Raw genomic sequence first — 13,311 nt, forward strand, 5'->3', positions numbered from 1 at the left:
CCTTGTTTAGTATCATCACAGTTTATGTAAATACAACGACAAATTATATTGTATTTACCCAAGCTTCTACTATTAAATGTTTTTCCTGGTTTAGTATTATCACAGTTTATCCAAATACGACGACAAATTATATTATATTTACCAAAGCTTCTACTATTAAATGTTTTTCCTGGTTTAGTATTATCACAGTTTATCCAAATACGACGACAAATTATATTGTATTTACCAAAGCTTCTACTATTAAATGTTTTTCCTTGTTTAGTATCATCACAGTTTATGTAAATACAACAACAAATTATATTGTATTATCAGTTTCCTGCAAAATTATTCTTTGGTATTCTATTAAAATCACAAAAACAATACAGCATGGTTCACAAACATGTCATGGTTTTGTACTATTAATTCTTATACGTAGTAGATCAGGATTTTATTACCTGTGAAGCAATATTCACTTTCTATATTAGTACAGACATGGTTCTAAGTCATGGTTAAACTATAAAACCAATGAAAACTTACCAGAACAGTAACAACCCCTTGAATGGTACACTGCAACAGTCCTCTTGTAAATGACTTTTCTTTTGGAGACAAAGCTATGTCTGCATCTTTATTAAAATAGACAAAATGTAAAAAAAGAAAAGTGAAGATGTACCCCATGTAGAAAAGACAACAAACATATGATTGTACTTCTATGAAAGTTGAGTAACTTATTATGGATTTATAGGTTAAAATTCATACACTTAAAAATATCACTATCAGTTTTCAAAACAAAACAAAATACAAAACAAGTTATTAAAGAAAACAAAACTGACACTTACAACCAGTTCAATTACCAATGTAATAAAAATATGATATAGAATAACTCTTGATCATAATCTTAAACAATCAATGAAAAAATTATTAACTTTTATATTTGACCAAACAAAGAGCTAAAGGATCTTGAAAGAAATGTGAAGAGAAGCTGTGATATCATCAAACTTCTTACTTGCTCTGTCTGTTATTACAATGTTTGAATGTATCATATTGCATATCAGTAGCTGAGCTCATGGATGTCATGGACAGGTGTTAGGTACATGTATGTAGTAAAGAAACATGTGAACAGTAGCTGAGTACATGGATGTCATGGACAGGTGTTAGGTACATGTATATAGTAAAGAAACATGTAAACAGTAGCTGAGTACATGGATGTCATGTGGTTTCCTGTCTGCACAAAGATCTTGGTCACACAACTAATGATGAAGTGAGAGTGCTATCAGATTGATGTGTGGGTGAGCTGTCAAACAGGTGACCTGTTAAGTGATAACATCTGATCAGTCTCAACTTCATCACTACACAGTTCACAATCATAGTAAACACAACTTTAATCAAATTGTCAAACAGCTTGTCTATATCTGACATGAGCTGTTAGCTGTAGCTAGTTTAAAAGATGAACAGTAATCCACCTACTTGTTAAACCAAAGAATGCCTACTAGGATTAATGATTATTACATAGTGATCATAAACAGTTGTTTTAACCTTCTGTGTACAGATGGGTCAAATGTCATGGACGGGTGTTAGGTACATGTGTGTAGTAAAAAACCATGTAAACAGTAGTTGAGCTCATGGATGTCATGGACAGGTGTTAGGTACATGTATGCAGTAAAGAACCATGTAAACTATGAGCTGAGCTACTGTTTACATGGTTCTTTACTACATACATGTACCTAACACCTGTCCATGATATCCATGAGCTCAGCTACTGTTTACATGGTTTTTTACTACACACATGTACCTAACACCCGTCCCTGACATCTATGAGCTGAGCTACTGTTTACATGGTTCTTTACTACATACATGTACCTAACACCTGTCCATGATATCCATGAGCTCAGCTACTGTTTACATGGTTCTTTGCTACATACATGTACCTAACACCTGTCCATGACATCCATGAGCTCAGCTACTGTTTACATGGTTCTTTACTACACACACGTACCCAACACCTGTCTCAAAATATAAATGTTTGATATCACTAGTCAGTAACAGCGTTAGAACACTAAAACATGTGCTTATTTCTTTACTTTTTCAAGCACATGAATCACAGTTGCCATGCATGAATATACCTGTATGATACAATTTGTGTGAAATTCGACACTGTGCATGAAACACTCTGGGTTCCAGATTATCCTTGTTCAGGTTTTAGTTTGTTTATAAGAAGCCAATTATTCTCCCCATTCTATTAAAATAAAACTTCTAATTTAGTAACTGTACAATTCTAAATCACAAAGTAAATGCACAGCTGCAATTCTTGTGTTCAAGAAATATGAAATATTTCCATTTAAAGAACTTTATATAACATGATGTATTCAAAGAAGTAAAAGGCTGTAAATGGAAAATATACATTTTCTTTTTCATATATCTATTAATTATTCTTCCTAAACTTTTCAATTCAGAAAATATCTAAGTGTTTTTATGCAAATGAAACTTTCTACCTTTGGATAAGTCTAAAAACAACAGTAAGCTTTCTGCATTTTCTTAAAATTTAAAAGTGGTACATAGAAATGATAAAAAAAAATCTGCCATATACCAGTGTCAATTATACTGTATATTACAATAAGTTTAATATTTTTTAAATTTATTTTACTACTTCTCACCTCTATAAATCACAAAATCTGATGCTCTGACCAATATCCTACGAAAACGGTCAACAACTTCTGTAACACTGAGCTCCTTCCCTGTTGTAGATTTTCGTTTACTTGGAGGAGATGCACCACCTAAAGAAAACCGCCTGTTATCCGTAAACGACATTTTAGAGCAATTAGTATCCTGGACGCTCAGGGACAATGATGGTAAAACTGGTACAGGAAAGTCTATCTGACCCGGTGTTCGTATGGAATAAGGGTTCAAACTTTCCGGTAAAATGGTCATTAAATTAAAAAATGTTTCAGCTGCTCCACTTCCTGTAATAAAAATCACAACAAATTTAAACACTATAAAAAATACTAATAACTCGTACTGTCAATGTGAATTATAAAACTAATAACTCACCACAAAAACAGGCTAAAAGTTTTTTCTGGGCATAAGCATCTTTTTCGTTTTTTTTTTTAATTATCAATAATTCCTGACCACATCAAGCTACCTTCACAGAACAGAAAATTAACCCAGTACATGATGTAACTAACGCCCCACTCTAGCATGTTATTCAGCCCACGAATCTCCACGAGATGCCCTTTTAGAAAAACGGAACAACCTGTTGCAGATTAGTATCTACTGGTTCACACATAAATGATACAAGGTCTTCAGATAAAAACACACTAGTTACTGGAAAATGTTGTTCTGTTAAGTGTTATTTTCAGATCAACTAAAAAAAAAACATATACTTTAAAATGTTACATTGGGGGGGGGTCTTCTTCCAAGCTGAATTGTGTAAAGCCACATCAGAAAAAAAAGTGAGTACACTTTGTGTTTTAGAACATATAAAAGAAATAAACTACACAGTTATCAGCTGGTTACAAGTCACTGTTATTTATTATAATCACTTGAAATGCAAACTTTGAGTATTATACCTTATATTGACTTGATGACTATGTTTTATCTTTGTGGATTAGTTCAAACTTACACAGAGTGTATATGGTTAAAATAAAACATGAAATCTAGCAACTATTCAGTAATATCTGGAAAAGTGTACATGTGTTTAACTTTGTGTTCGCTAGTCAGTACATTTTAAACAAATCTTTTTTGTTACCAACTGATGTTACAATGTGACTGAGTGCTGTAAATCATAAAAGGGGTGTGAAAACTTGTTAACGGTCTTTTAGGGTGGTGACAAAATAATAAACCCACCATTGCTGAAAAGTCTGAATGTCAGCAATACATAAATACAAACATAAATCTTTAAATTGTTACCAAGTAATGAAAATTATTACAATTTTCAAATTTTTCAACTACATTTAACAAAATGCTTAGAGCAAGTTTCTTTCATACTCTTAACTGTTTGAAGAAACAACTTGTTATCCAATATTTAGGAAGAGAGCGAAACCATACACAACAGAGGATTTCATTAAGTTTACAAAAAAGAATCCAAATCACTTATTGAAATGTTTTCAATGTTACAGAAAGGTCAAGTACTATTTATTAAAACTATTTCACATAAATGCTCGTTTTTATCATACCAGAGTTTCTCGGGGTGAAATAATTCCAGTTGTGACTTTGGATTTGTGTAATTTATATCTACAACAGGATAGCCAACAAATATTGAAGGATGATTGGATAATATGATCACTAATCCTTTACTTCCAGTTGAACAATGAATGATGTCACACCTGACTGATTAGAGCTGGGATTCTGTGTATCTTATCATTTACTGAAACTAACAAGACTATGTTCAATTATAATATCAATAAAAATAACGTTTGGTCTCTGCTGAAAAGGAACAGTTAAACCCAATTCTTTACTAGGTGTTAATGCAAAAAAATCCCAAAATGGTGAACTAGCATTACCTCTTACAAATAACAGAACAAGATTGCCAAGCATAAATTTAAATCAAATGATAGATTTGTCAAGATAAAACTTATTTGTATTAAGGATAAAAGTGATCTTCCCAATATTCCAAATGCCTCCAAACCTTTTGAGATAAGTTATAAAAGATGTGAAACATCATTTTTTCCTACTTAATGAAACCTCTGATATAATAAGAACTTACTGTATGAACAAAATTCTTTATTTTAGCTATTATTATTACTTTCCCATTTATTACTGAACATGCTCAAAATGCATATTAATCTTACAAACTTTACTGTTTTTACCAGTTTTATTTACTGCTTTTTCATCAGATGCATGATCAGACAGAACATTGGTGTAAATGTAAACAAAGTCTAAAGCTGCTTGAAAGACTACACATTGGCATTCTCTCAGGGATTGAACACATCCCATCTGTGGACCTGAAAAAAACAAAGAATTTTATATTAGACCTACATGAAGTTATTTTAAATAATAAACTTAAAATAAGACCCAAAACTCGAGTCCTTTCGAATAGTTTCTTCTTCGTTCTCCTGAAGAATAGTCAACTATTTGAAAGCGCTCGAGTTTTGGGTTTTATTTTAAGTTTATTACACTTTATAAGTGATCCTTTGTGCTAACTTTTATCAAGATTGAGGTTTTAGATAATGAGATATTCATACTCGTACACACACACAAGTACATCTACTTTTACTTCTGAATTAGAAATTTTTCAAAACTTGGCAGGGTTTTAAAGTATTTCTTAAAAACACAAACTATTTTTTGTAACTAGTAAAAGTCTGTTATCAAGAGATTCATCTTTCCTGAGTAAAACTGTCAAATAATATGTTATTTTGTTTGGGTAGTAAAATACTAACACCCAACGCTGGACATACTAGGGTATGTACATCAGAGTTAGGCTTAACCAACAGAAGTATCATATTAAGAGGTACGTCACTTTTTCTGACTAAAACAAATAAACAAAGACATTCCTAAAGCAAAGTACTTAACTTTAATATACAAGTTTTAGAATCTTCTTATATAGTGAAGATTTGATAATAGTATCAAAGATATCAAGTGACTATCTTGGTATCCTTTGTGTTAAATACGTACCACTGTCATCATGCTGAATTCCTGTTTCTTCTTGTTTAGTATCATGAAGTTCATATTTTGTGGTATGTTTACTGTCATGCAATTCCATTGGTATTATTTAACTGTTACATATGTACTAGTGTCAAATATATGTTAATATTATAATTACATCAATATTTTTTTGGTACAAGAAATAAGTGTTCAATTGAATATACTGATTTTTTTTTTTTATGTTCAATAAATATAAATTATAAAATAATGAATATAACAGTTACATTTCAACAAACATTGACAATCTTACTGAAATTACACTTTCAAAACTTGGTTACACGTTTTATAATGGCTCAACTAAACGTTCACCATCGCACTTTATAGTTTGGTATTAAAACTTTAAATGTGAAGTAACATCCTTTAATCATGTATTTGATATAGTTAACCCTACCAAGATGGGTTTTCCTATGGTCAAGGTTCAAAGGCCATGTCATCACGTTTGTAGACTTACATTCAAAATTTCATTGAACTACTATTTTATGAAGGTATATCAATAAGTTTGGTATCAAATTGTAGATTATAATTTAAATTTTAGTATTATACATCAGTTGCTTTCTTAATATAAAAGTAAATATTGAAAAAATCCTAAATATTGATTTCTGTGTGTCACATGGTATGTTGAATGCAGTATTGGTTCAGATTAGATGTTTATGATGTCCAAATACAACACTATAGTTTCTTACAAATTAGGAACTCAAATTACAGACACGGGCAAACTAGAATATAAAATAAGAATCTCCTATCTTTTTTATTTGCTGATATCTTGATAGATTTAGTGAATCAAACACAGTGGCCCCACCCACCTCTTTCCATTTTTGGAAATGCTTATGTATACCTACTTCTATCTATGATGTGTGAACAACCAATTAGAAGCTCAGAATGTCCTCCCACGTAGTTCTCCTAGCCTTTGCAAAGTATTTACAAGGAAAACCCTTTCTTTACATGGCAGATTCCAAGTAGTAAGATAAGACATTATTGAGCTCAAAAAAATCTTTTTTTTTTAGACCCAAATTCAGCTTAGCTACAAAGCCTGATAAATTATATTGAAATTTTGTGGTATTTATATAGTAATTTATGATTTTTTTTGTTATTTCAAAATGTATATATAATACCTAAAAAAAATTTATTTGTTTTTACATCCTCCACATGCAAAATTTGATAAGGCTTAGCAACTTACACCAAGACACAAATTGGTACAAAGTTCGTAACTAGAAGAGATAAATGTTGTCTATAATTATTTATTTTCTGTTCTATGTTTTAAGAAAAATAACTGAAATTTAAGAACTTATTTGTAAATAAGAATAATTTATATTCCTATATAATGTATTAAAACTGAAATATGACTGTATTTTACAAAATACTGGTCCACTCAAACACATCCAAGATAGATCACTTTGTAAAGGCTAGTTTCATATTATTGGATACAGTAACATCAGTGCATGTGCTCCACATCATTCAACTTTTGTAACGTTAGTCATACACTGATGAAAATCCAATAAAATGAAAATAATGAATTTTTTTAAACATGTAAAATGTTACAAGATTTAAGTTATTTAGATTGAACATTTGTGGTTTTGTGTAGAATTGACCAAACACATACAAAGATACAATAGTGTAAATAATAGATAAAATAAAGTTTGTTTTCTAAAAAAAAGTTTGATAATTATCTGGAGGATATTAGGAGGTTATGGGAATTTTCTGATGCATAAAAGTTTTTTAAATCAAAACTACTCTGCATGATGGACAGTCAACATTCTGAAATAAAATGCACGAGCAAGTAATGTTAAATCCACCCACTCATATTAGAAGGGTTAACAGATGTTGTACTACATGGTTGTATAGTACAAGCAGGAATACTAAAACAAACTATTCTTCAGTTTGCAGGCACTTACTGTCTGCAAAACTCAAGCAACAGGGGTCTCTTAGTTTTAATTTTAAAAAAGTGATTATAAAAACAAGGGAAAAAACATGTCTTACTAACACAAAATATCTTAAAATAAAATAAATTGAAAAATTATGAATTTCCAGTAGGAGACTTACCATGCCATTTTTGTGGCTGACATTCAACAGAATACAACTTACCAAGTCATTTTTGTGGCTGATATTCAACAGAATACAACTTACCAAGTCATTTTTGTGGCTGACATTCAACAGAATACAACTTACCATGTCATTTTTGTGGCTGACATTCAACAGAATACAACTTACCATGTCATTTTTGTGGCCGACATTCAACAGAATACAACTTACCATGTCATTTTTGTGGCTGACATTCAACAGAATACAACTTACCACACTGTTTTTGTGACTGCCGTTCAACAGCATATAGTAGAGTCAAGAGATCAAAATACATCTGAACACTGGCAGCTCCAATCCCACTAGAAAAAAAATGAAAGTATACAAAATATCTTTAAACTCTGTCCTACAACCACAGAAATAACAATTTTGAGCAAAATCTGCATTCAATAGCCTAGCCAATTTGATGATATTGGATGTGGTGAATTACCAGATTGAAAACCCCATGTCACAACATGAAGAATACAACAATTTTTAGCAAAATCAGCAGTCATTAGCCTTAGTCGGTTGACAGTAATGGGATATTCCCATTTAGCAGATTGCAATACAAGACCCATATTATACAAAGAAGTATTTGTCAAAATATGGAACTGAAAAAATAACACTGAAATAAGGGCATTAACCCTATGACAATGATGCCATTTTTAAACCCCTTTCATGTTACTGAGTTACATTCAAAATTTAATTAAACCATTTTACTATAATTTTAATGAAATTATTATTATCAAATACGTTATAATTCAAAGTTTTATATTATACAATTTTTTATTCTTTTATTTCAAAAGAAACTTCTAAAACAATAATTAAAACTTCAGAACATATCGTGACCTCAGTTAAAAATATCAATTTTAGAGCTGATATAGGAGAAATGTGTGTGAGAATATAGACTGCCTTCCTTCTGACAGTCAAAGTACAACACACAAGAATGTAGACTGCCTTCCTTCTGACAGTCAAAGTACAACACACGAGAATGTAGACTGCCTTCCTTCTGACAGTCAAAGTACAACACACAAGAATGTAGACTGCCTTCCTTCTGACAGTCAAAGTACAACACACAAGAATGTAGACTGCCTTCCTTCTGACAGTCAAAGTACAACACACAAGAATGTAGACTGCCTTCCTTCTGACAGTCAAAGTACAACACACAAGAATGTAGACTGTCTTCCTTCTGACAATCAAAGTACAACACACAGAGGTTCTTGAGAAGTAGTTTGAGTACATTCCAAAAACTATTCAGACAAATCCTTTGTAAAAATTTCAGAGTCAATGATAAGTCACTCTCACTTTCAAAGTAAAAGATGTTTTGCTTAACAACAGTTTTAAATTGAATGTCATGCTTATAAACAATTGAAAGAACAAATTTCAAGCTATTTGTTGGAACTAGGCCAAGAAATGTTAGCAGTGAAGTAGTAAAGAAGTCCATTGTCTATAGAGGTGTCTCTAGTGCTTGGCCATATTTTCTCGCCTTATACATATGAGACTGATAGATAGTTAAATCATATTTAGGTTTTACTTTTATACTTTAGTTAATTATGCAGTATTTATGTTATAAAATTTATATTTGAAAGAGTTTAATGATTTTTTTAGTTTTACATATGGTTGACTCATTCATGAATGCTTATAAAATTGGTATGTGTAAGCCCAATTTTGCAAATACATCTCTGCCCAGTCTGCCGAACATAACTTTATAATGGCCCACGGGCACCAGTTGACTTATCGACACAAATAATAAAAGACAAAGAATTGGAAAGAAAAATAAAACATTAAAAATAAACTAAGTGAAATGGTAAAGACATGAAATTATGCACATGATCCAAAAATATATTTTAAGACGATTCTATGAAGTACATATTTCCATTTCTTAATTTTAAACATTTCAATGCACTGTACATTGATGATAATAGCTACAGTTAGTGATATGGTAGAGAAAATGGAAAATAAAATATAAACATTTACCTTACAAAAACTTTTGATATTCATTTTGGAAGTTCTAGAGATAATGCAGATGAAATGTGAAACTAAGATAATAAATAGTATTTTTATACTCAACATGAAACTCATTTTGTATGTGAACTATTCAGAGTGCAAGTGAAAATAATTATATTAAATAACAAATTTATTAAATAACAGAAATAAATAAAAATTAAATATTTTATTTTTTGAAGCTACATACTTTTATGAAAGTTCGTGTCAAATTTCAAACAATTTCATCCACGAGTTTCACTTTTGTAAAGAACTTCCATAAGATTTACATAACCTACTTGCAAATCATGTAGATCATGATTAACAAGTTTTAACATTTTCAGCTTAGAAAATTGTTTCCTTTGAGGAACAAAACTGCAGAGTAAGGGTGTTAACAATTTTCAACAAATTAAATCTTCTTGTATAGAAAATAAATGAAAATCTACCAAAGCAAAGTACTTGACAACCTGATGTATCCTGTGCTGCCCGCAATATCAGAAACTGTAATCACATGGTGATTACTGACAGAAGCACAGTTCAGTTACTTTACTACTTTTGAAGTTTATTTTACACAGCAGTAATGTAACATTAAAACCTAATTTTTAACCTTAAAAACATTTTCCTTATTTTCTGTATCCAACTATGTGTAGTATAGGGGATAGTGAAGTAAGACTAGTGGTAAACATTATAGGGGCTAGTGAAGTAAGACTGGTGGTAAACATTATAGGGCTAGTGAAGTAAGACTGGTGGTAAACATTTTCCTTATTTTCTGTATCTAACTATGTGTAGTATAGGGGATAGTGAAGTAAGACTGGTAGTAAACATTTTCCTTATTTTCTGTATCTAACTATGTGTAGTATAGGGGATAGTGAAGTAAGACTGGTGGTAAACATTTTCCTTATTTTCTGTATCTAACTATGTGTAGTATAGGGGATAGTGAAGTAAGACTGGTGGTAAACATTTTCCTTATTTTCTGTATCCAACTATGTGTAGTATAGGGGATAGTGAAGTAAGACTGGTAGTAAACATTATAGGGGATAGTGAAGTAAGACTGGTGGTAAACATCTTTAGACAAACTACATATTAAGTTGAGAATGTTGTTCTCTTCTTATTACATTATCATGGTCGGTTGAGGTAATTTTTATTTATTTATTTGTATTTTTATGAACACTGAGTTTCTGGCTGTGCTAGTGGAAAGTAGCTGGTTTAAACTAACATTTGTTAAAATGTCTCAAATGTGACTCCTCTGATATTGTAGAGTAAGGGGGAGTAACACTAGCTACAGGCAGGTTAAAATGTGCATGTTGCACCTTTTTAGAAAGTTACTTTGAAAATTTAATTAAACTACTTTATTATCATAGTATAGGAATAAACTTGGCATCAAAAAATATATAATAAATCAAATTTTAATACTATACAACTTTTAAGTTCTTATTTTTATAGGGAAATATTTGAAAAATTCCTCAGTTGCTCTCTAGGTCTCCCCTCTTCTCTAATTTAATTACCACCTCTTCAAGAAGTATAGATATAACAAATTACTCATTATGATATTGTTATTACTCAGGCAAAGCATAATTTTTATAGCTTTCAATCATTTGTTTATGAAGCCATAAACTAGAATTTCAGACACACTTACCACACCCACCTGTCATATCCTGTCTTTCACAAATTGCCACTAGAAAATCGGACACACTTGCCACACCCACCCGTCACATCCTTTCTTTCACAAATTGTCAATATTTCACTCTGACATTTAACACTACATTATTTATAATCAATAAAAATCCATATTTTAATCTACTAAGTGACATATTATATTACGATGTTTTCTGTACATAGAAATATCTATTTTGCTTTCACTTCAAACTTTATTCCCATGGGAAAAGCATCAATAAAATTCGCTTAATATTTTAATGCCTCTTATCACATAGTTAGAAATCCAGAAAAATTATGATAGTTATAAAATATTGTCTGCTTTTTACATGTTAATATTCTGTGTTCTTAAGTGCAGTGTTTAATTAAATATAAAATTTAGTGCAGTAGTACCATAAGTATAAAAAAGTAGGGTTAAGTTTCATCAATAGTCAATGACAATAAAAAAAGTGCTGTATTTTTATTTTTTGTATGTATTCTTTATTTATTATTATAAACGTAACTAAAATGTAAAAATCAGAAACATGTTACATTAGAGAAGGTAAGATAAAGAATATTAAATATTTTTCCATAAGGTATGCTCATGCATTATGTAAATTCGATAGGGTAATACGAGCTGCAACATTTGCCATGTGAGTTACAACTTGTGTGGCAGGATTATTAGTTAGACACAGTGCAAAGGGCAATAAAATAAAATTTAAGTAGAAACAAATGTATAACTATTACAAGTTTAAAGCTATTTAGGATAAACAAATATACCTTCCTAATACAAATTAGACATTCTAGAAAAAAAAGATTTTTTTTTTTTTGTTTTAAATGGTGTTTATGAAGCGCTAAGACAGCCACAAACTTATAACCATCACAATGTAGTGCTAAGACAGCCACAAACTTATAACCATCACAATGTAGTGCTAAGACAGCCACAAACTTATAACCATCACAATGTAGTGCTAAGACAGCCACAAACTTATAACCATCACAATGTAGTGCTAAGACAGCCACAAATTTGTACCGGTCAAAGTATAAACAGTATTTGTTAATCATATATTCATGTACTTATATAATATAATATATAACACTGTTGGAAGACTGATTTGATAAATACACATATGCACCATGTTTTATAAAAGAAGTCATATAACTGGTTCTCACTTTCTAAATTCCAACTCTTGAAACCATAGCATTTCTTCAGACTGGAATAGGTGAAAAATGAAGTATATACAAGTAATATAGTAATATGGTTACAAGTAAATAGACACCACCTTTTCAGAAAAAAATGAATTTTTTCAGTCATATTCACATGAATTGATATATTTATAATTTTAATTAAGATCTAGTAGATCTTCCTTTCGCTTCGTGGAGTTCGTTGATCCTTTGGGGTATCGTGAGAATCATCTGGTCAATTTTAGATTGTGGGATTTTCGCCCACTCTTGCTTCAAAACTTGGAGTAGTTCGCTCTTCGAAGTTGTTTTTTTTTGTTGTTGTTGTTTCTTGACTTGCCGGTCGAGTATTTACACACTGGCTCGGCCAGGGCAACTTCTGGATACCATTTTTTTCCTGCCACGTTTTGGTGTTTCTAGCAGTGTGACACGGTGCTCCATCTTCCTGGAACAACATTGTGTTGTTGTCCACGAAACCAGAGGAATAAAGTGGCAAGAGTCCTTCCGCCAATATTTCGACGTATTTCGCAAAATTTATGTTGCCAACGCACTCCACTAAGCTCGATCTCCCACTAACCCAAACAGCTCCCCAAACCATCACGCTGAAACCATCATGCTTCACAGTGGGCTGCAATCTGTTGAGCCAAACCTCTTGGTGAGGCATTCTCCAGACCCATATCCTCCCACTGTCCGAAAATTGAGCGAATCTTGATTCGTCTGAGAACAATACAGTCTTCAAAAAGTCCAGAAGCTTGGTCATCATATCACTTGCCCACTTCTTTCGTCTGACTATGTTGGCAGGTCTTAATAAGGGCTTCCGTCTAGCTGCCCTGCAACGGTACC

At 31.4% G+C, this 13,311-nt stretch overlaps 1 protein-coding gene across 1 annotated transcript; it reads right to left on the bottom strand.

Moving 5' to 3' along the window:
* Window positions 1-516: 516 nt before the first annotated feature.
* Window positions 517-8,010, bottom strand: LOC106476217 (the record flags this gene model as incomplete). The annotated part of the gene is made up of 4 exons (XM_013936883.2): window positions 7,909-8,010; window positions 4,782-4,916; window positions 2,631-2,936; window positions 517-602 (listed from the first exon to the last, which is right to left on the bottom strand). Coding segments are annotated over exons 1-4 (588 nt in total), but the record flags the coding sequence as incomplete, so codon positions are not given.
* Between the last annotated feature and the right edge of the window lie 5,301 nt (window positions 8,011-13,311).

This window comes from Limulus polyphemus, unplaced genomic scaffold, assembly GCF_000517525.1.
Source record: "Limulus polyphemus unplaced genomic scaffold, Limulus_polyphemus-2.1.2 Scaffold10071, whole genome shotgun sequence".
Lineage (NCBI taxonomy): Eukaryota > Metazoa > Arthropoda > Merostomata > Xiphosura > Limulidae > Limulus > Limulus polyphemus.